Source organism: Aplysia californica, unplaced genomic scaffold, assembly GCF_000002075.1.
Source record: "Aplysia californica isolate F4 #8 unplaced genomic scaffold, AplCal3.0 scaffold00197, whole genome shotgun sequence".
In the NCBI taxonomy this organism is placed as follows: domain Eukaryota; kingdom Metazoa; phylum Mollusca; class Gastropoda; order Aplysiida; family Aplysiidae; genus Aplysia; species Aplysia californica.
Window position 1 is genome coordinate 919,497 of NW_004797467.1, and position 24,214 is coordinate 943,710.

The window sequence follows — 24,214 nt, forward strand, 5'->3', positions numbered from 1 at the left end:
AAAGTAAATGGAGAAAATATTAATAACATCAGGGTATGCAGATGACACAGTTTTAATAGCAGGCTCCGAAAAGGACCTTCAATTGCTTCTAGATACTGTTGTAACAGAAAGTGAACGTAAAGGATTATTGTTGAATGTAAAGTTATCCCACGCATTGGGAAGCCAAGACGGTACGTATCTTTTGTCTTGGCTGGAAGCTGACTGGCAGCAGAATACACTCTCTGCTGGAAGTAAGCTGCTGTGATGTCACTTCGGAAATTCCCGAAAGCTCCTTGCTAGAAATAACTCGCTATTCCCTTTGTTTACTTTTCATTAACCAGGAGCAGGAAGTTGACTCTTGTCCATTCCTCCAAGGCCAAGGAAAAGTAGATCGATAGGCCTAGCCTAGCGGGCCCTCGCGGTAAAACTGATGGATCCTGGTTGTAGGAATGTATGTTTAGCTCGTAACGATCTTCAAGAGGAAGTGAGAATTATAGTAATAGGCCCATAATCCTTTTGATCCCATTCATTTCATTATTTTGATCAGTGATTTTTGCCGGATTTCAGCGCAGCCTGGAAAACGTATTGAGGTTTTACTCGATCATTGATCGTGCAGATGCAGAGGCCTATAGATCTATAATCCTATAGGCTAACAGGAGCAGGACTTAATGTAACTTGTAAGTGTTCCATAGTGAATAAAACTAGTATATAACTATAGATATAGATCTAAGTATTGGCCTAGTGTCTATGGGCTCTAACTCTAACCAAAAGAATACCATAATTTAGTTTGATCTGTAGTAGGCTAGATCTAGATCTAGTAGTAGTCTGCTGTGACTTAATTTCAAATTGGTGTTCCTAATATAGGAATGACGCAGGTATCAAGATCTCTCACTCTCAAGAATCGAGATAGCATAGTATCTAGATCTAGATCTATAGGCCTATGCCCTATGGATAGATCTAGATCTAGATCTATTAAATCATTAAAATTACAAATTTAGATCTGACTGAAAGTCGAGCTCTTCGAAATATATCCTGTGAGACTTTGATCAGAATGCCAATGCCCATAATAATTGCGGCTTAAAATTCCGTCACAGAGTTAACTGCAGGTTCTTAATTTTTGTTGACGTTGGTTTGGATTTTGAAGGAGGAATTCTATGTGATGTTATATTCTATTGTCCTCCCTGTATTGAACGTGTCATAATCAGTGCTGTATTATAAGGCATTAGGAGATTATTATTTAGGAAGAGGCTAGCCTTACTTAATGACGGCTAGACTGGCAGTCTAGCCGTACTTAAGTACGGCTAGACTCGCAGTCTAGCCGTACTTATTCTTAATATGATGGCTAGACTGACCATTTACAAAAAATAGGCCTACTGAATTGTAAATATACATTTTTAGTGTGCAGTACCTAAAGCATTTGTATTTGAGATGAAACCAGGTGCCTTAATGACAGTGTATGTATTTTAAAACCTCCTGTTTTCTAATGTTAATAGGGCCTAAGACTTCTTGTCTAGCCGTACTTAAGTACGGCTAGACTGTCAGGCTAGCCGTACTTAATATTGATGGCTGTATTGTAAATGAAATTTTTAGTTTGCAATGCCAAAAGTATTTGTATTTCAGACAAAACCAAAAGGTGCCTTACTGACTTGCATGTATTTGAACCTGAATAATTACTAGATCTAGGTCTAATGAGACATGTGTACTTAACAGGCTTGAGTCGATTGGGCCAAACCTAGATCTAAGTACGGCTAGACTGCCAGTCTAGCCGTACTTAAGTACGGCTAGCCACTTCGTATTATTTATGTGCCCATTTTGAAATCGAAGTGGCTAGCCGTACTTAGATCTAAGTTTGGCCCTATCGACTCAAGCCTGTTAAGTACACAGGTCTCATTAGATCTAGATCTAGTAATTATTCAGGTTCAAATACATGCAAGTCAGTAAGGCACCTTTGATTTTGTCTGAAATACAAATACTTTAGGCATTGCAAACTAAAAATTTCATTTACAATTCAGCCATCAATATTAAGTACGGCTAGCCTGACAGTCTAGCCGTCCTTAAGTACGGCTAGCCTGGCTGTCTACCCGTACTTAAGTACGGCTAGACAAGAAGTCTAGCCTAGACTGCCAGTCTAGCCGTACTTATCTTAGGCCCTATTTACATTAGAAAACAGGAGGTTTAAAATACATGCACTGTCATTAAGGCACCTGGTTTCGTCTCAATTACAAATACTTTAGGTACTGTACACTAAAAATGTATATATTTACAATTCAGTAGGCCTAGATTCTAGATCTAACATGACCTATGAAGCAAATAGCCTTTATATTATTCTTTCAGAGTGAAAAGCCATGTCAGGCCCACAATCTCCTCACTATATAATTGGTTCTGTTGAAGGCTGAAGCTTAGAATGCCACTGTTATTCTCTGTTGAAACTATAAGCCTAGGCTTTAATGGAGACAGCTCAAGTTAACTCTCATGAAAAACTGGGGCCTACATGATGCATTATCCTACTAAAGTCAGATCAGAGTGATGATCAATTGAAAACAAACCACTGTGACCTCATTTGCCTTTTCTGTTTTGTTTCTATTCCACGTATTGAGGAAGGCTTTAAACATGATGAAAGTTAAGGTGCAGATAATTTTTTCTTGAAACATGTATTTCTGTGTAAAATAAGGGTCTCGATGCAATCAAAATCAGAGGGAAATTCGAATCCACACTATCTACCTCATTCCGTAACTATAATCTAGTTCTCTGAGTGTGTGGTGTATTAATATTGTGGAATTTCTCTCCGATTTTCACCGCAAGAGCAGCTAGCATTAATTAGCTGGCTGACATGTCATAATTTAAGGCCTTGGCCTTGTTTTAGTAAGGCCTTTATATATATTTTTTTAACCGCAATTGTAAAACGAATTTAACCAGTTTATATTTTCCAATAGGATACCTTTATATTGTGGCCACACAACCGCCATGGACCGACCTGACTCTGGAAAGTACAGGGAAGAACTGATAAAGGCGATACACAAAACCTTTGTGGAGTTTGTTGATCCATCTCATTTCATGATCTTCCAACGCAGCTCTCATGATTTGTTAACTAAGGCTGACAAGGTAATATTCTATATCTATCTCTTGAAATTTTCAATGTGTGGCCTACATTGGGAATTGTTCAGGATGGCAACTCAGTTGTCGAGGAATGATAAATTGGTTGCCTTAATAACAGAGGTGGACCTGCTGGACAGTAAAAAACTCAAGGCTGTAATGGGACATAGTTGTTTGTACTGGTGATTGTCTTGGATGGGTGGCCATTAGAACAGGTTTGACTGTCATCATCATTTGGTGCCTTGCCGACTGGCATGGGCGGTCATGGAATCACCTCCACTTCACTTTGTCTTGCGTTGCAGCTATGGTATCTGTTGTTCTTGCTGCCCCTAGCCATGTTATCATCTTGTCCAGTATCTTTTCCCTCTGTCTGCGTCTTATGAACCACAACTCTGTCGCCTCAATTGTTCTTTCCAGCTGTTTATTGATTGTTCATGCGTCGCACCTGTATAATAGGATTGGCTCAATGTAACTTTTCAATACTCTTTTTCTCGTTTCCAGTGACAGATTGATATTTGTTAGTATCTGTTTCATTTTGTGGAAGGTTGCTTTTGCTTGGCAAATGCGACTTTTAATTTCGGTGTGACATCTCCCATCTGATGATATAATGGTCCCCAAATATTTAAAATGTTGTACTTGCTTTAGGGTGGTATCATTGATTTTGATATTGCATGTTGGGGTTGGAGTTTTTCTGCTTATCACCATTGTTTTGGTTTTCTTGATGTTTAGGCTTAAGCCCATGTTGTCACTCTCTTGTACGATGACATTTAATAGATTCTGTAGGTGTTCTTCATCTTCGGCTGTTAGGACTGTGTCGTCTGCATATCTTAGATTGTTTATATTATGTCCCCCTATTGAGATACCTGGCATTTTTTCTGTGTCTCATGATATTTTCACTATACAGGGAGAATAAGTCTGGAGAAAGTAATGTACATCCTTATCTGACTCCTCTTTTAATCTGTATGTATTCGCTCAATGTCGTTTTCTATTCTCATTGCAGCAGTTCGATCCCAATACATGTTCTTGATAATCCTTATAAGTCCTTCCCGTCAATATTGAGGACTTCCAGCATGTCGATGATCTTGTCGTGCCTTATTTTGTCGAATGCCTTTGTGTAGTCTATAAAACATAAATGAAGATCTTTCTGAACTTCTATGGCACGTTCTATTGTTGTTCTGATGACATATGGCATTTACAGTGCATTTGCCTGAATAAATCCACACTGTTCTTGGGCTATGGGAGAATTTTATTTCGTATTCTCTTCATAATTACTCTGAGTAGTATTTTTGTTATGTAGCTCATGAGGCTGATGGTACGATGAGTTTCACATTCGTTTGCATTAGGTTTCTTTGGTAAAGCTATGATGATAGATTTTGACAAGTCTGATGGAATATGTCCAGTGTCATACATGTTGTTAAGAAGTTTTGTCAGTTTGATGATTCCGTAGTCTTCTAAAGCTTTAATCATCTCTGTTGTAATGTTGTCCGGTCCTGCAGCTTTCCCATTCTTCATCTTTCGTAGTGCCTTGATAACTTCTTCTTTCATGATTGGTGGGCCCTCGTTGTTATTTTCCACTCTTCTTTGTTTTTCTCTTTTGTCAGTGTGATATATTCTGTCCAACATTCTAGTATCTCGTCTTTGTCTTTTCCGTGATGATATTCCCATCCTTTGATTTGAGGCATCCTGTTGATCCACGTGTTCTTGTATGGCACACCTCTTTAATTTTTCTGTGCAGATCTTTTGAGTTCGCATTGGAATGATTTTCCGTTGCTGTACATTTGCTTTTAATTTGGGCTTTTGCTGTGAATTTCAACTAATGTGCTGCAGCTTCCAAAAACCTAGGAAAAGATGAATGGGTACCTTACTAATTAAATGAGACTTCATAATTAAAAACAAGATTTAATAGAATGATGGGTATCAGGTGAAAAAAACAATTCTCTTTCAAACAAATCATTTTTTCTCAGTTTGAATCATAGTCTTCAGAGTTTGTCTCTCCAAAATTCTGTAGATACATGCCTAGATATATATATATATATATATATATGTGTGTTTTAACTTGGATTTTCTCCTTTTGCACAGCATGTTGTGTAAGCTTAACTGATTCAGCCAGTAGTGCCGCTCACAGCGGCCGACTGTCTCCTATGTTTTGACGCAGAGCCGTGCAGAGCGGCCCTTATATATTTGCTCTCTTTCTTCACATCACTTTCCTCTCTTCTTTTTTCCTTACCACTTATATTCCAACCTTTTTTTCTTGTGTCATTGAATATAAATAGTATTTTGTATTTTGAACAACACATGCCACACATAAAGGTTTTATCAAATTTGAATATTTCTTTATCAACTTTTTGTGAGACCACCCATGAGGTCACGAAGCAGTCTCAAATTATTTGTGTCCTTAGTGAAAATGATCTGTGGGCTGAATCAGTTAAATATGTTCGTTCATTAATCATCCACTTTAAAAAGATAACTCTAATCTAGTGAACTAGAATGAGGGTATTGCAGACACTGACTGTAGGAATTCAAAGGAAACAAATTGAACCTGGAAAAGAAAAGGAAGAGAAAATTAGTCTGAATTTTAACAACTGTTGTACCATATTAATTGTTTGGGTTAAAAAAAATAATTTTGGAATTTTGTGGAGTTATTTTCTATCAATGTGTTTTGAGAATTTTAAAACTATGCTGATAAGGGGTGCAATTGATAGACCAAATTCCTTTACTAACTTACCAAAAACTGGCGGCTGTGGTGTAACGGTTATGGGCCTTGCCATCGCACGAAGACATGAGAGGGTTTTTAAAAATGCTGGATCGATAAATTGATGGAAATGGCTTCTTGACTGAGGAAGAAATCAATCAAAACCAAAACTTATTGTCATTATCAAACAAAACCAAAACTTATTGTCATTATCAAACAAAACCAAAACTTATTGTCATTATCAAACAAAGGCAAAACTTATTTATCTTTGCCTTTTTTTGGAAAGACAACAACCTAAAGACTTTTTAAAACAATGAAATTAACAGTCATTATTTCTTCAAATTTCATGTTTGGCATCATAACAGCACTTGCATTACTTATGTATAAAAGCGAGTGTATGCTTTTCAGTTTTTGCTGGTCACCGTTTTACTTTTGTTATTCAGGCTTTTGGAAAAATGATACCGTGGTAAAACTGAATCTGTCACTAGTGAAACATAGCAAGCAATAAGACGCCACATTCTTTGATGTCAACAAATGCCCAAAAATCTGTAGTCAAGACATGAGCTAGAATAAATAAATTTATACATGTATCTTTTCAGCATGGAATAGCTGTCTAGAAATGTCGTTGATACCATCTTTAATATTACAGACATTATATTTGGGTACATTGTCTGGTGTCAAATATCATGTGGCAACTCTCAATTATTTGTCTGTTGTGGTTCTTTAATTCATCCAACTAGGCCAAGCATTAATTGAAATCCCTAAAACCCACAAACTGACAATTATCTTGTGCCCCAGCTTGAGCGACAGTTAAATAATCTGTTAATTCCTTGCCTGACTGAACAATATTTTACATTTCTTGATCATTACTCACACCCTACTCCGCAAACATGTTTTCAAATTTGTTAACTTTTTTTGGTGGAAAAAATATTGTTTTTTGACTCTTTGACTAATCCAATAATTTTGATCTCAGCTCATAATTGTTGAGATTGAAGGTATAATTTAGTTTCTCAATGTTTATGAGAAATTCAGTTTTTGTTTCTTTTTGTTTTGATTTGATCATCTTATGTAGTCCATCAAGTGAAATGATTCGCTTTGTAAGATCTTATTTTGCATTCATTTTATGAAGGTCTGTATTATCAGTTTTCCTACTCTTTTGAAAAGTATTATGATTGCCTCACAGACGATTAATATAGAGATAGGGTTAGAAAGAGACATTTAGTTTCTTAATTGTTTCCCGGGTTTATTACATAATCCTTCTTCCTGCACTTTTAGAGATAATAAATATTTTTGTACATGATTTTTTATGATCCTTCATTTACAAAGATGTTACAAGATTGTTTGACTCTGTAAACATGGCACATATTCACCACAGTTTCCTTCTTTTGTAAATGCTCTGCTCTGCTTCCTTTTAATCTATTTCTTAATGAAAAAGGAATATTTAGTTTTAAAAAAGGTTCTATAATAATACATTTGCCGTCTCCATGAATTTTGATAGTGTTAATAGGAGATGAAAATGTTTCTTTCAATTTTTGAAGTTAATTCCTTTTGTTTTGATTTTACATCATTTTGAATAGGAGGAAGTGGAAAAGCTTTTACAGAGCAAAGGTGAGACACATGCTGCTGACCTATTGCTGATTAAGCTGAGCAACCATCCTGGCTGGTTTCAGTGTGTTCTGGATGTGCTCAGGAGTGACGACATGAAGCGCAAACATGCTGCTGATGAAATGGAGAGTCAGAAACGTAAGGCTTTTTGATGGGCATAGTTTGACACAAAATGCAGAGGGTCACAACTGCCGCTTAGTAGTTAGTGCCATGATTGACTATGGGGTGAATGGTCCTAGTTGGAATCTTCATAATTTTTAAACAGTTTTTTGCAAATAATCTTTCAGCTACAATGTTTACAAGGAAGTTTAACCCACGTATATACCATATCGAATTGTATCATGTAAATGTAAAAGTATGTAGCATTTAACCATTCTATGAAAAACAAGTTTTTGTAGATTTAAAGGGTGCAATTTGTGACATTTATTCTTTCCCATACTATTAAAACTCAAGCCTTTTCTTTTTTTTTTGGCTGGCTCATACAATGACAGACAATGTGCTTCAACTTCTATGACTTTTACCAGCATGATAAGTTTTCCAACTTTTTGCTTTTCATGTTGATTGTTTTTTAAATTGTGCGAATTCAAGCATTCAACACTAATTTTTGTTTCAAATTATTGTGCCTTACCTCATAAACAAAGGGGAACAAATCTCATTTTATCATTTTGTGCATTGTAACCGTGGCATTGATAACTCTTGAAGCTTCATACAGTATATCATGAATAAGTCGAACAGAGAAGACTCGAAATCATGTATCCGTGGAACTGTGCTTGCGGTCCCGTTTCTTTTTCTTCTTTATCTTTGAAAGATATCCCTCAATCTAAGGATCCCTCGAACCACCTATAGGCTGGTCCGGACAAATTGGAGCTATTTGTGTTGTACTGTATAATGCTTTTTCAATGAGAAAATTAGTTTTAAATGATAAATTAAAACTAAACAAAAAGATTAAAGAAAAAATATCCCTTTTGTATTTGAATTAAAAACAAAATTAGTTTAAGTTTTTTTTCTGTAAGAATTGTCTGAAAATTCACAGAAAAGAAAACGGCAGATAAGTTTTTTTCCATTACTCAAGCTATTCTATTCTTCAAACATAACCCCCCCCCCCCCCCCCTCCCGATGCTGGAATTTCCATAGTCACTAAAATGCTGATTTCTGTGACATTTGAGTGATAAATCATCCTCCTGAAACTGCCTCAGAAACATTGTAAAATTAATTATAGTAGATTGTAGATCTTATAGTAGGGAATATGAATATATGTATCTCTTCTGTTTTCCCTTCCTCTTTTTCAGGGCAGCTGGATCTTAGATTGTCAAAAAATCAACAAGTGCAGGAGCATATTTCTATGGTTTGTTTAAGTGTTTGCCTCACTGTTTTAAATTTCTGTAATGAAGAACATTTTTCCAAAAGCTGAGATATCTGAATTGTACTTACTATTCAAACTCTTTAGTTTTCTGTTTGTTGTCTTCTTCCATTTCATAGTGGTCTTGTATTGCTGTAATGTGAAGTATTGCCCTTTGTTTGATTCAACTATGACTCCCTTGTCAAACCTGTCTTGAAATGTAATTATTTAATTATTGATAGGTTGTATCAAGTTCTGCAACTTTTTATGCTAGCCCATAAAAAATGATGTCCTGAAATAGTAATGGTTTATCATGCTGATTATTGTGACAAAAAAACCAACTTAAATTAATAATACTGTATTGTTCAACCTTGATAAAGTCTTTTTTGTAAGCAATACTGAGAAGCGAAGAAAGTTTTTACTTTTTAGTCTACTAATACTATGCAGTTTAAAATTATTGTGCACTTTTTCTGTATATCAGTGAGCACGAAAACGTAGCCTATGCATTTTTATTAACCTGTTCATATGCCTATTGACCCCCCCCCCCCCAAAAACCCCCCCCAAAAAAACCCTTCCAGCGGGAGACATAATATAATCTTTGTGGGTAAAGGGGCTTTTTTTTGGTCACCTGGTACATGAATTTTGTTCTATTTTTTCCGCCTCTTTTTTTGAATATTAATTGGAGGGAGAAAGTCATTATTGACACTGAGATATATATATATATGAAACTCCCTTGAGAATAGGCAATCTTTAAAGAGATGTCACTCTCATTCAAAAGTTTATAAAATTTATTAGTCAACGATGTTCTTGTAAAGTAGATTGGACACTCTGTACATCATTACATAATACTTTCTCATTCAACAACATCTTCTTTGGTTTTACCTTTATGTTTATTGATTTTGACAGCATTCTAATTCAGGGTTTCTCTTCTTTAGAGATTCATTAAATAGTTGACTACTGCAGTTTCCTTCAATCTCTCCTCAGGTGTACGCAAAGCAGGAAGTCAAAAGTGACTTTGAACTTGGGGCTTGTAAGTGACATTCATATTTTGAACTGACTTGCTGTTGTGGAACTGTTTTCACAAACAGTTTAAATTGCTTTGCCCTTCTTTTCTTTTGCCTTGTCACAATTCTAAATTTTAGAATCTTGTTTTACTTTACTTCTTCGTTCCGAAATTTTTGTTGTCATTTGTGATGTGTGTGGGAGAGAATTGGGAGTGTGTTGACAAACTTATGAGCTAGAAGTGAAAACATGAGATTGGGCTGAGCTCAATATATTTATCTTGAGAGGTTCTCCAATATCTTATTGTCTATTTTTCTAAAGTCATTTACTGAAATGTGGTCTATAAATATTTTATTTTGATTTATTTTTGACAGACCCTTTATTTAATTCTTCTTTTTAAGCAAAAAAATATGTAATTTATTGCAAATCAGTCACAGTTGGTTCTTTTCATTAAGATTACATACTGATGACCAAGACTAAAAATTAACTGTGACGTTTTTTTTTGTTGCATATTTATGTTTTTGCTTTATTATCCATTCTCAATTCATATGGTTCTAAAAGAGCAGGAGTTAATTATTTTTGCTGCACATTGGACACCCCCATTACAGTTTCACTGTCGAAAAGTTTTACATTCCATTGCTTTTACTCTTAATTTGACTCCTTTCTTTTTATAAAACTTTGTACAATGACTATTTCTTCTATTTGGGAACAACTCTAAAACTCAGGCCTTAGGCTAGTACGTGTTTAGACTGAGCATTTCTGAGACAAACAGTACCGCAATCAAATACATGTTGAAACATTAAACCCATATTTCTCAGTTCATGTTTTATTTTAAAGTTTAAATTACTTTTCACCGTTACTTCAATTTTAGAATAAATATCTTCAAATATTCAACTGCAAAATACTCGGAAAAGTCTGTGCAAGGAGATCGCAGCCGGACGTGAAAATCAGGGTTGGGTTGATTTAAATCAGGTTGGTTTAAATCAGTTGATTTTTTTATATTTAAATCAACTTGATTTTTAAAATAAAAATCAGTGATTTAAATCACTTTAAAAAAAATTATTTTTATTCAGTTTTTACTTATTTCAACCTTCAGAATTCCTTTCCTTGGTTTCATAAAACAGATATAAGGTTTAGTAGATTAATATAATCATGCTTAAAAGTCTGCTTTCCACCCTTTCACTGTAAAATAACACAGTATTCAATTTACTTTTTTTTTTCCATAATTGAAAGTAGAGCTGGGTTGTTTTAAATCAGTTCATTTTTTAAATTTTATTCAACTTGATTTTAAAAATAAAAATCAGTGATTTAAATCCCTTTAAAAAAATGTATTCAGTTTTTACATATATTTTTAAACATTCAGAATTCCTTTCCTTGGTTTTATTAAACATAAGGTTTAGTAGACTAATATAATCATGCTTAAAAGTCTGCTTTCCCCCCTGTCACTGTAAAATTTATTGTAATACAGTTCTCAATTTTCTTTTTTTTTCATAATTGAAAACCAGGGTTGGGTTGATTTAAATCAGTTGATTAAAACATTTTTTAATCAACTTGATTTTAAAAATAAAACTCAGTGATTTAAATCACTTTAAAAAAATGTATTCTATTTTTACATCTTTAAACATTCAGAATTCCTTTCCCTGGTTTTATAAAACAGATATAAGGTTTAGTAGACTAAAATAATCATGCTTAAAAGTCTGCTTTCCCCCCTGTCACTGTAAGTAGTAAAATAATACAGTATTCAATTTACTTTTTTTTTCATAATTGAAATTAGCATTTTCTTTTTCTTTTTAGACAAACACAAGCGCGCGCACACACACACACACTGTAATAAATGTAAGTTTATCTATGCATAATTACCCCCCCCCCTTTCCTCTTAGATTGACATTTTCTTAATTGTAAATTGTCTGTAGCCATAATTCACTTATATAGCAGTTGCTTAAATTAATAATTAGTTAAAATAAAGACAAATCATTTTGCACTAAAAGAACATACTTTTAGCCACCAAAAATCCCAAACTGTGTCGACATTAAAAAAAAAAATTAAAAAAAATCCTATTTAAATTTTAAAAATCTTGATTTAAATAAAAAAATCGATTTTTAAAATTTTTATTTAAAAAATCAAAAAAAATCACCAACCCTGCCCGCTGAAAATGTCCAGACAAAGATACATTCCCAAATGTTGCAGATTTTGGAACATTTATTGTCAAACTGTGGGTGTTTGGTGGGTGCTCTGGTGTGGTTTGTTACTTTTTCCCTATCAAACATCTATCCTGATCTCTCCTTCTTTTTAGTGTTTGTTACTCTCTTGTGACACCTCTAATCTTCGGCACTTATATGACCCTATTGTGTTGCACATATTGGAAAGCCCTTGCTAAAACTAGAATATTGTCAAACAGCCGGGAAACAGATCGGTAACCAGTGGTCCTTGAAGCAGTCTGTTTTGTCTACTCATCTCTTGAAAGGACAGTCTCCATATTTCTTTCCTTGAGTTTCTTGGGATCATAATCATTTTGTCTGGTTGGCTAGATTTGCTTTCACTTTTTGCTTTCTGCTAGAGGATTAACTTTGTCTTTTCTTTTTCTTTCTTTCAAGCTAAACGGCAGGACCAGAGTGATGATTCTTGTTCTGAAATTTCAGATAGAAACCTTACAGAAGTAAAGGTAAGTGACAGAAGTAAATTTTTAAGTTCTGAAGACTTAATTTAATTAAGTATTTTTTGTTGGCTCAATGACAAAGTGAAGGCGAGAGATTTGCTTCTTAATTATTTTTTTTAAATTGAAAGAAGTTATTGCTCAGCAGGAAAGACACAGCTTTATGTGCTAGTAGCCTTTGCTCTCTGGAGAACTTTATAGGACTCCTCCCAACTCTAGTAGATATATTGATATTTGATTTGGTAGTCTTACTTCGGTCATGTCGTCATGCTTCTTCCCATAACCAATGCTATCATGTTGAAAAGAGTGTAAAATACAGACTGAAAACTCGTGAGGTGCAGACTATGATCAGATTGTGTATCTCTTCATATTGCAGGGCAGATATTCTGAAGGTTTGCTGGATACGAGTAATGTATCATCTGCACAAGGCAACCATCCGAGTGCAATCAAAGGATCCTATGGACTGGACACCACTGAGGAAACTGAGTTAGGAGCATGTGTGAGGAATTTGAGTATGGGCAGAAAGACTGCCCTCAGGTCACAAAGTCAGCAGTCAAGGTAGTAACTACAAATTATACTTACTTCAACTGTTTTTCTTTTTTTTAAATCTCCCATCCCTGTGTCCCATTTTTTACGGGGTTAGGTCACAATTAAGTGCCAGGTATCGCTCAATGGAAACTTCTCTGAATTTGAGAGACACATCTGTGTGCATATTTTAAAGATCTTGATTGGAACGTTGACCTGCTCTCTGAAGAAAATATGGATTAATTATAAAAACATAAAAGTGCTTCTCTGAAAATATGCTCCTGTCTTTGTAAGGACTAGCTATTTTCCATAAATGTCTTTACGCCTTTGTGAATAATATTGTAAATTAGACTCCACTGTATTGGAAATGTGATTTACCTGTGGCCTCCTTATTTTCAGAAAAGATGGAACATTGGTTTGGTTATGAAGATGAAACCTTTCTATAATGAAGAAAGAATAAAATTTAGTATTTTGCTCTTTGTAAAAAGAAATTATTTTAGGATGAAACGCAAATTTATCATTTCATGTTTTTGAATGTTCCTGCCCTAACATTTTTGTTCGCAGGAAACAAAATAGTTCAAAACGTGTGGTGATTCAAACAGAGGAAGTCAAGGCTAGGGTAAGTGTTCATTTAACAATCCCGTAAGACATTAAATAATAGCTGAGACTGAAGAATGCTTGAAATTTTGAAGAGTGTAAAGTTAGGAAGAAAACAGAAATTTGAAAGGTAGCATAGTAACTAAGCTTCAATTATTGTGTAAAGTAAGTTTACCTCGTCTGTCAACACTGTTTATTTTTATTTAGATTGAAAGGGAAGCAACAGGTTTTCAAAACACTATGTTTGGAGGATCAAAACATCTATTTTCAATTTTCGTATACTTGAGTATCCTGGAGATTGATCTCACTTGATGTTTCTCTTTGAAAAGAATTTAAAAAAAACCAAACTGTTTGAGGCATTTTGCAGAGGGTATCTCCCTCAAAAGTCAACACCTTTTCTTCAAATTAGCCTGGCAACAACAGCATAATTCTTCTGCGTGACCCTAACATGTTTAGTATCATTGTGCCCCGAAGTTTAATAATAATAATAATATATTACATGGCATTTATATATATATATATATATAGTGTTCAACCTTGATTAAAGAACATAGGCTCTACTCTGAATGCTTTACAAATATACAATAGAAACACAAACAGTAGGCTTCATTGTGTTCTGACTAAAAATCTGTCTCCAGATATTTCATTAATCTAAAAAGAGAAATGACTTTAGCTAACGTTTGAATGAATAAAAAGATTTGATTAGTTCTTGGAGCCATAATGTGTTTTTGTTCTGACTCACTTTCTCATTGCCTGAAAAAATCAGTATATGTATGCTTTTCTCTGGAAAAAAGTCTTTTTTTGAATTTCTTTACTATCATTTACAACTGGATAGGGGTATACACCAATGTCTGTATGTATCTGTACTTGGTGTTGTAGAATGAGTTAGCCATTATATACAGATGTCTCATATTCAGGATGTAGGGAAATGAAAATAGCCAGTTATGAAATTTAATGTCCACCTTCAGTAGAGCTGAGACACATGGGTGCAGAGCGTTGAAAACTTGCACCTAAGTTCTGCCCTGCCCTATTTGTAGGCTTTAAGTTCGGGTCGTCCACATCATAGTGAAGCATGTTACCAACTAAGCAATGGACGTTGACTTTGAGCTCCAAGTATGAAACGAATCGTAACTGCAGTTCAGACTGTCATTCTACAATTAATAATTAAGAGCAAAATATTTCTGTTAGGCGGACAAAAATGGTTAAATCTTTCAGTTTTATGAAATAAAAGCTAATAAAATATATAGTATTCATTCGTAAAATGCGCGCTGAAACTTTTGTAGATTTTGCGACCATGAAGAAGACTTTCACAAAACTAAGTTACCAAGTAACCGAGCAAGGTTTGATTTCAGGCTTTGAATTTGTTAACAGAATCACACAAGGGTCACTCAAGTTGCACCACCAAAACAGAGGCTGGCTGGAGTACATGGAGAAGAGTATGACTTTAACCAGAGGGAGGTCAAGGAAAGTCTTGGGAATATGGATGGTTGGCTCGATGTTCTTACTGATGAAGAAGTAAGCCTTGAAGTTCACTATTATCTATTAATGTTTGATTGTAAATTAGTTTGATTGTAAGAAGTGAGATATAGTTTAAAGTTGACTATAAATGTTAGATAGTAAGAAGTCAGGAAGAATGTAGTTTAAAGTTCACTATTAATGTTTGATTGTAAGAAACGATCGGTTTTAAGCACAAGGGGGCTATCCCGTAAAATGTTGTGAGAAAATCAAAGGTAAAGTTTTTCGACCCTTGTTCAGTTTTTTTAAAAGACAGGGAGTTTTCACTTTAACCAAACAAATATACACACCAGTGAAACCAAACTTCCCTCTAGGTAGGGCAATGCCCACTTTTGGTTACAGTCGAGATTTCTGGGTCCCCCCAAAATTTGGGTTAGCCTGCTTGTCCTTAAAAGCGACCTAATAATTTAGGCAGAATATAGTTTAAAGTTCAATATTATTGTTAAAATAAATGTTTTACACCCTCATCAACACAATTTAGATGAACAAGGAATTTGAGCCTGTCTGCCAGACAAGAAAAGTTTCGGAAGCAATCTGCATGAAACTTATCAAAGGTTTACACAGAAGCTTTTTCTTCTTTGGGAATGATGTGGGGATAAGCCTTTGTACATTAACATGGAAATTGAACGAAACTGACCGCATGGAGACAATGATTTAAACTTCATTCCTTATTTTTTCTTTCATGGTGTCAAGATTTCTAAACCTCAATTTGCTTGATGATTTGCATCAAGTTCACATGAATCATTGACCTTGTTGAGTAATGTTTTGTGAAGTTTATTTGTGAGGCAGCGTGGTGGAATCAGGCTCTCGTCAATTTTTGGGCATGTTGAGTTATTGGTATCATCTTAAAGCTTGTTCACCTGTCTTTATTTGGATGAAAAAAATATCCATTTATCTTGAATACAAGTCGAGATATTTGCCATTGAAGGAGGTGGCGGTCACCTGTTTTTAGAGGTAAAATTAGAGAGAAAATGGCCGCAAAAGATTAGTTTATTTCCCTAGCTTAAGAGTCTGTGATAACTGAAAATTTACGTTTTTGTGCCTTTAATCAACGTTTTTCAGAAAAATCCACATAGAAATGAGTTCTTTAATGGGCATGAAAGGTGTTGAGCCGAAAAACAAAAATTTAATAAAAATTCACAAACTGCGGAAAAATGCAGGTTTCTTCTCTTTTATTATTTTGACGAGAGCCTGATTCCACCACGCTGCCTCCCATTTTATAATGATTTTTTTCGGATGATCTCACTATCAATTAATTATTATAATGTCAGTCAAAAACTTTTTGTTTGTGTGTGAATGTTCGAGAATGCTTTTCACTTTTTCTAAACAGGTATACCTATTTATGGATTCTAAAAAAGAGGAAGATGGTCATTATTTGCTGTGGTATTGGGAGAGGAAAAGGCGCCCTGCCATTTGCGTGACGTAAGTGAAACACTTTACTGAACTTATGCAAGGCTGGAGAATTTATTTTTGTATTGCAGTCTGGTTTTTTTCTTTTTTGATATTGTCATATATATATATATATATATATATCCTAACCACTTGTCACTAAAAAGCAGTTTTCTCATACAGGTTGCTCTATTGAATTCTATTAGTCCAATAAGTATTTTGGTGTACATATGAATACTTACAATTTTCTTTTGCCTGAGATTTCATTGGACTCACTTCTTTATTAATTTAATAATGTTTATTATAGAATACATTGCCAACTTTGTTCGGGTAGGAAATTATGTGTCATTACTTGTAGGGCTGTATGTCTACTTTATATGAAGCAGATTCATTTTTATGTTGGAGAAAATGTTTTTTTCCCTTTTTCATTAAAAACTTATATTATATTATTATATATATATATATTATTTGTTTCAGGTGTAAAATGAAGTTGAAAGTTTTCACCATCCACAAGAAACCCATGAAGAACAACAAGACCCAAGTGGACTTTTATTTTATTTACAAAAGGCAGAGGAGAGAGAAAACTCTTGAGGAGATTGTCAAGTATCACATTCAAAATGGTGTGCAGCAAGACGCGAGCACATCAGGAGTGTCACCAATAGTGAAGTTTTCACACCCTGTTGTGGTGGCACAGACTGAATTAATGTATGAATAACATAATGAGTACCCTGACATTTCTGTAACCCCTGAAAGTTTGTGCCAAACTGTAAAAATACGGTTGTCCCCCCCCCCCCCCCCCCCCGAAAAAAAAAACAACAGCAAAAGAACCCCAAATATATTTTTTAAAAATAAAATAAAATAAAGATAAATAAATGATTCTATAGATATTTTTCAAAATTTAATATGTAAAAACTAATATTAAATTAAAAAAAAAAATCAATAAAAACAAATCTTCAGCTGTGTGCCATAGTGAAGGAAAATACCCTCTCGGTAATGAAAAGATGGTACAAGGCTAAGACTTTTTAGACAAATGTTTGCCAGAATGTCAAAGGGAGTGTTGTGAGTGCTATCTTAAGCCGCTGATCTGCTTGAGAATCTTATAGGAAGGAAGAAAAAAGAAAGATGCACTGAACAGGAACTGCAGCAGAGTAGCTGAAGTAGGAGCCCTAAAGGAATATCCTTAAGCCTTGTAAAATGTGAAGAGAGCCTACAGGAGAATTAGCCGAAGGTTAGGCTAGCAGACTCGTAATCTTGAGGCTGCGAGTTCAGAGGTTCGAGCCTCAGGCCCGACATTGTGTCCTTGGGAAAGGCACTTTACATAAAATGTTGCATGTTGTGCTGAGCAGCTTACTGGCTGTATCTTAATTCTTAATGTTTGATAGTGGGTTGTTCGCTTTTGTTTTTTTATTGAGGGGGTGGAGATTTTTTTGTTTTAAGTGCAACTCCATGCGAGAGAAAGAGTAGCTCATTAGGAGGGCAGAGCTAATGTTTTATTTTTACTGGACTGCAAGCTGAAATGACAGTTTCCTGAAGGAAGGAAGAAAATTCAAATTCTCGACCTTACATTTAATGCCTTCCAGCCTCTTTTTTTAAAGGCGTTTTTACCACCCTATCAACACAATTTAGGAGTAGGAAGAAAGTTTCTGACTCTGCCTGTCAGGGCCAAACCAGGCTGAGAGGAACACAACATCCCAGTAGAAAGACTGAGATACCCGATAAAAATGTTCTCCTCACACGGGAATTGAACTCGGTGTCTCCTTTGTGCGACAGCGGAGCGCCTTACCTCTCCACCACAGACGTCAGTTTCCAGCCTGTGCTTGTGTATCAAGGAAGTGGTGGGCCTTATACGTGCTATTCTTTGAGTGTATAATTGACAGTGTAAATAGAAGTTTTGTTGGAAGTGCTTTTAGTATTCGCATCCAGTCTGTGATAAATTGTGGTCCTGAGTGAGGATCAGAGATTTCAAACCTTTTGTTGACCTTAACAGAGTGCTCTGTGTAAATCCCCCCTTTGTGACCTATATGACATATGTGTCATGACTCTGTGAAATCAGGCGCTCGTCAAAACAATGAAATCAGAGAAACCAGCATTTTTTCTGGTTGTTGGGCAATTTTTTTCTAATTTTGTTATTTTGGCTCAACACATTTTATATCCATTTAAAAACACATTTCCATATGGATTTTACTGAAAAACATTGATTAAAAGGCACAAAAAATATAATTTTCCAGTTTTCAAGGACTCTCAAGCTAAGGAAATAACACAACTTTGGCGGCCATTTTCTCGCTAATTTTACCTCTGAAACCAGGTTACCCACACCTCCTTCAACCGCAAATACCATGACTTGTACAAAAGATAACTGGATATATTTTGCATCTAAAGCAAGGCAAATGGACAGGCTTTAAGATGGTTTCAATAACTCCATATGCCTCAAAATTGACGAGTGCCTGATTCCACCACGTTGTGACCGATATGTCATTTGTCATTTTTCTTCTTAAACTGCAAAGGAAGCAAGTGGCTGTTGTGACGTACGGCATTTGTCAGGCTTTGCGAAGCATGAGGACCATAATGACGAATGCCGTTCGTGATAGTTTGTATTGGCAGACTGCTTCTATTACTATTATAATGTGCATTTCTTAAAACGAATTGCAGCAGATTCAAAGTCAGGGATATTTTTTTCCAAACAGAGAAATCTTTAGTTAGTTAGATAGTCAATAATGCTATTCACAAACCAGGTCTAATTATAGGCAACGGACCGCTTAATCTAGCTCTACTCTTTGTCCCTGGGCATCCAAAAGTGTGTTCCATGGAACACAATAACTGACCCTGTGTCATGCGGTTGACCCTGTGTCATGAAAGGGTTAATAAACAATTAAATAACCCTGTGTCACGAAGTAGTTAGCACTTTGCTGTCACATCTCGCCGATCGGCGATGTTTACAACCCAGTTTCCTTGGATTTTCTCCAAAATGCTTTTGCCTTTGATAGCAAGGGTTTTTACTATATGAACCTTGTGATGTCAAAGTGTTAATGAACAGTCAAATGACCCTGTGCCACGAAGGGCTTAATATTATATACAATCAAACCTTAGACGCAAGCTTGGCGGTGTGCTATCATGAGTGAACATGTTCATGTTAATGCTATTGTTTCTGTTGATAAACTAGTCCATTTTAATTCCCTGATAACCACATACACAGCAGAGTCATTTTCCTTGACGTTGACAGTCGGGGCTATGCTTTAACGTATTCTCATATTATATACACAAGTCTTCCACTTTATTAATGATTGATAAATTTGTATATATTATTATTATTATATATATGTGTACAGTCAGACCTCATTATATCACCAGCCCTGCTAACCGCCAGGTTTTAAGTTTAACCAATGTATGAAAATGAACATCTCTCTCTCTCTCTCTCTCTCTCTCTCTCTCTCTCTCTCTCTCTCTCTCTCTCTCTCTCTCTCTCTCTCTCTCTCTCTCTCTCTCAACATTTACACTTGAATCACCTACAAAAATCTCTTTTCAAATACAGATCACCACATACACAGCAGAGTCATTTTCCTTGACGTTGACAGCCGGGGCTATTTAACAGACATTCCCCAGTATAACATCAGCCTCGCTATTCTACACTTCTTGCTTGTACATGTAACTGCACCACGGCTGGTGGTATAACAAGGTCTGACTGTTTGGCTGTATACCTGGCCCCCCAGGAAATCGCGGTCTTGCGGACGCGTTTTTCGTCGAGTTCCGCTATAAACCCGCAATTCTTTAAAATTTTCGCAATTTCTTGCTATTTTAGGAAAAAATACATCTACAGAATTTTTAATACGCAATGGTGCGAGTACGGAGTCGATGCGTAAATCGTGAGGTTGGCCCAGCTCTAGCCTAACGTAGGCTACTCAAAAAGCTATAACCGGAAATTCAGGCCGGAATACGAACACGACTCGACAAAGAAACGGCAAGTGCCACAAACTGAGACTCTGAGACATAGATCTAATGTGTGTAAGCGTGCGCGTGTAAGCAAGTAGATCTTGGTGAGTGCGTGTGTGTGGTGTGCATGTGGGTGTGCGTGTAAAGTGTGAGTGTGTGTGTGTGTGTGTGTGTGTGTGTGTGTGTGTGTTTGTGTGTGTGTGTGTGTGTGCACGCGTGAATATTGTTCGTACCTGATGCATAAGTATGTAAAGCGCCTTAAGCTGTGTTCACATGGGAGTGGGCGCTATAGAAATGATCTACATTTTTATTATTGTTTATGGAAAAAAATGTTTTTTTGCTGTATTTTACAATTCAACTTAGTGTTAAAACTATACCATGCATTTTTAAAAACAGAAAATATCTGAAATAGATCTAAATATAGATTACAGGTGTATCGAAGGTTTCATGAGAAAAATGGAACAGGATCTGAATTGATTGGAGCATAAGCTTATTTTGTATTTTTAGAGGTTGTTTCGTAAATCTCACGTCAACATTTTGTTTTTTGACTAAATCTCATGAAACTTCATGCACTTCTAGATCTTTCCTTGAACCAAGTACCCGGTCGGTATGTTCTAAATTTGGTCAAATTTTATGCATTTATTAAAAAATTATTATGAAAATCAAGGCCTCCATTTTTTTGTGTCACACGGAATCATATTATTTGGTCGATAACTTATTATTAACTTACTCGTGTGTCGTTACTGGTAAATGTTGTAAAATTTGTATTGTGCATCATGATTTGTTAAAAGACTGTTCTGCTTTTATGTTACTCAAATTGTCATGTTTTTTAAACTGAAAATTTTAAGCTCATTTTAATGCGCCTGGGATGGGAAGGTTGTATTTTTTTTGCAATTTTTAGGCAGTTTACCTTACAATTTTTCTATTTTAAAAATGCAATTTTCTGCGGGGCCAGGTATACCATTGTCACTGTTTGTAAACCTGTGCATATTAATATTATATATTGGTGCCACTGTCACTACTGGTAAACTTGCACAAATGATGTCATTATCTCAATAAGTTATCATGTACATTTTCTTGTCAAAGACATGTTTTGTTAAATTATTCACTGATTCACATTGAAACTTGTACCACAGGGTATAAACTAGTTTATGTTGATACTAACTACAATACTTAAGATAAACTTTGTTCCTCCGAATAGTCCAAACACATACTTTTGGATAATCATTTCAAATGATGATGATGATGATGATAATAATAATATCACTGGGTATAAACTAGTTAACGTTGATACTAACATTTCTCAAGACAGACGTTTTTAAAGCTGTTTGTATTATCTTTTCCAAACACATACTTTTGGATAATAAAAATAATAGTAATAAGTATAAAACAATAATAATGTGAAATTTTGTACGGATTTTCGCGCCTTCTCCATGGAAGGCTTTAAGCACTGAACAATGCAGGATCAAATTCAATGTAACCGACAAATTAACATACTTAAAATGCACATTGTGAGACCTTAACAACACACACAAACACACATGCACACACACACACACACACACACACACATGTACTGGCAGAGGACAGTCTTGAATAAATGTTTGTCTTAAGACTTTTCTTTAATTCTGTCTGATGAAATAAAACGCATTTCTTTTGGAAGTTCCTTACAAATTTTAATCTTAGGGGCATGGCCAACCCATTTGACCTTACTGTTTGCACTCATAAAATTCTCATCTGCATATACCTCAAATGTCTTGATAGTGTGTATGATTCAATAAGGTTTTTAAGATCAGTATACATTGGTACTTTTTTGTCCATGCACTTGTGAAATAAGAGATCATTTTTGTGATCAATTCTAGCTTTAACTTGTAGCCAATGCTTTTGCTTTTTATCAATTTATTTTAAAGGTGTTATGTTTTTTTTGTGTGTGTTGTTTTTGGGGACATTTTGTTCTTATGTTTATGGTCATCAGCTGCCCAGATCAAGTTTCTTTTTGTTTGTTTGCTTGATTTCTCTTGTATCGTTGTTTTGTAAATGACAAGGGGTGTTTGAGTCTGTTTCGCAGCTTTTCTTTCTTGTGATAGAGATAACAGTTTTGAAGGAAATTAAATGGAAAGGTGAAACTGGAATGTTTTGCTTTAGCCTATGAGTGTTGTTGTTGGTTTACTGTACAACATAAGAATTCATTTTCTTAAGTGTCGTGGGTTAGCATCTCAGACACTGTCCGTGGGTGGTTGGCGGGTGCTCTGGTGTCGTTTGCTTCTTCTTTCCTATCAAACATCTCCCCTTCTTCTTTTTTATGTTTGTTACTCTCTTGTAACACCTCTAATCTTTTGGCGCTCATATGACCTTATGCAGTTGCGAGCGCTGTAAAACCTCTACTAAAACTAAAAAGACACTGTCCTTTGCGGTCATCTGTGTTTCCACTTTTCTTTCTCTATGATCTTGAGTGACTGTTACTGTTATGGAATACCCTCCAATATTACTTTAAATTTCCGGGTTTCCCAGGAAAAAACCACATGTATAGGAGACAAGTTGTGAGGTAGAATTTGATTGCACAATGAGGAATGCTTGTAACCTGCCATGCCTGGCAGGCGGACAGTATGAGAAGGCTGTGCTGTTCTCATGTAATTAAGATGGTCTTTGTCTGTGATTGCTCGGCTTAGGATAGGAAAATTTCACTCTTCAGGCGAGCTCAGCTCAATGACACATTCCACCACAGGAGATAGATCAGATGCTGGGTGGTTCAAATAAAAAAAATGAAAGTCGACCAGAGCTGCTGTGACCAAACTAAGAATCATTTGGAATGACGAGATCACCATCCTCAGCTTCAAGATCATATTGCATATATTGATACACTCCCTGGTCATATCCTTTCTAAAATAAATACATTATATTATAAATCATGTGCATGTGAGATGTGAACCATAACAACAGACACAGAAAGAAGAATACAAGTACTGGAGATGAGACGTTACCGCTAAATCCTCGGTCTCTTAGAGAGATTGTATAACTAGGTACCACAAGCGTGCGCTTCTGGTTGGTAGAAAATCTCCGTCTTGGGGGAAAAAAGTTGTCAACGACCGTTTCTTTCTCTCCTCATTTCTCCGCCCAGAAAGATTCTTTCTGTTTTGTCCAAGTTTTACCAAGTAGACTCAAATTAATAATAATAATAAATAATAAATGACATTTATATAGCGCTCAACCCCGAATAAAGTACACAGGCTCTGAGCGCTTTACAATACAGTACAACATACAACAGTAACATGAAACGTTGTGTTCTGACTAAAGAAAATTATTCCAAATATTCATCTTATTAATTTAAAAACAGAAACGACTTCAGCTGACATTTGAATGAATCAAAAGATTTGATTTCTCTCAACGTACTTGGTAAAGCATTCCAGATCTTGGGGCCTTGGTATTCAAATGCCCTTTCACCCATTGTTTTAAGTTTCATAGATGGTAAAATAAATTAAGGTGGTAAAAATTTGATTTCCGATATATTCCAAATTTTCGCTTGTGGTAGGCCTACCTAGTATAGCCAATGAGGTAGTGAGAACCAGAATTGGAAACGTCATCGACTTCAGTGAAAAGATGCAAACTGAAGTGGTACAGGCACATCATATGTTCGTCTGGACTGGCCAAGACGATCCGACGGGGAACAACACAAGGAGGGAGATGAAGAGGCAGACAGAGAAAATAATGGGAAAACAACATCTAAGAATGGACTGGCTGTGACTGCAACATTTTGCGATAGAAAAACTGAGAACCGAGAGGAGTGGAAGAAGCTGGTTGCAAAATCTGCTGTTGGGCCCAAATGTTCAGCCAGGATACGTGAAGGTAAATGGTGACACTACAATTACGGAGCGAGCAATCACTTAAAATCCTCTTTGAA

General features: G+C 35.5%; 1 protein-coding gene across 5 annotated transcripts; it reads left to right on the forward strand.

Moving 5' to 3' along the window:
• The first annotated feature begins 307 nt into the window (after window positions 1-307).
• Window positions 308-17,191, forward strand: LOC101854640. 5 transcript variants are annotated; one of them, XM_035969932.1, is made up of 11 exons: window positions 308-463; window positions 2,913-3,081; window positions 7,342-7,507; window positions 8,659-8,714; window positions 9,693-9,738; window positions 12,305-12,372; window positions 12,740-12,921; window positions 13,453-13,507; window positions 14,857-15,000; window positions 16,331-16,422; window positions 16,867-17,191. In XM_035969932.1, the coding sequence occupies exons 2-11, from the start codon at window positions 2,944-2,946 to the stop codon at window positions 17,102-17,104; spliced, it is 1,185 nt and encodes a 394-aa protein (XP_035825825.1). In that variant the 5' UTR covers window positions 308-463; window positions 2,913-2,943; the 3' UTR covers window positions 17,105-17,191. The 5 variants fall into 5 exon arrangements, with proteins under 5 accessions (XP_035825825.1, XP_005098992.1, XP_005098994.1 ...); XM_005098935.3 differs by having other exon boundaries at window positions 309-656; XM_005098937.3 differs by lacking the exon at window positions 308-463 and adding an exon at window positions 760-854.
• The last annotated feature ends 7,023 nt before the right edge of the window (window positions 17,192-24,214 follow it).

Excerpts from the sequence above, each read along its gene's own strand:
- LOC101854640 (XM_035969932.1), top strand. The coding sequence starts at position 2,944 with ATGGACCGACCTGACTCTGGAAAGTACAGGGAAGAACTGATAAAGGCG. Across the intron at positions 9,739-12,304 it reads TGACTTTGAACTTGGGGCTT|CTAAACGGCAGGACCAGAGT; the intron begins GTAAGTGACATT and ends CTTTCTTTCAAG. Across the intron at positions 12,922-13,452 it reads TCACAAAGTCAGCAGTCAAG|GAAACAAAATAGTTCAAAAC; the intron begins GTAGTAACTACA and ends TTTTGTTCGCAG.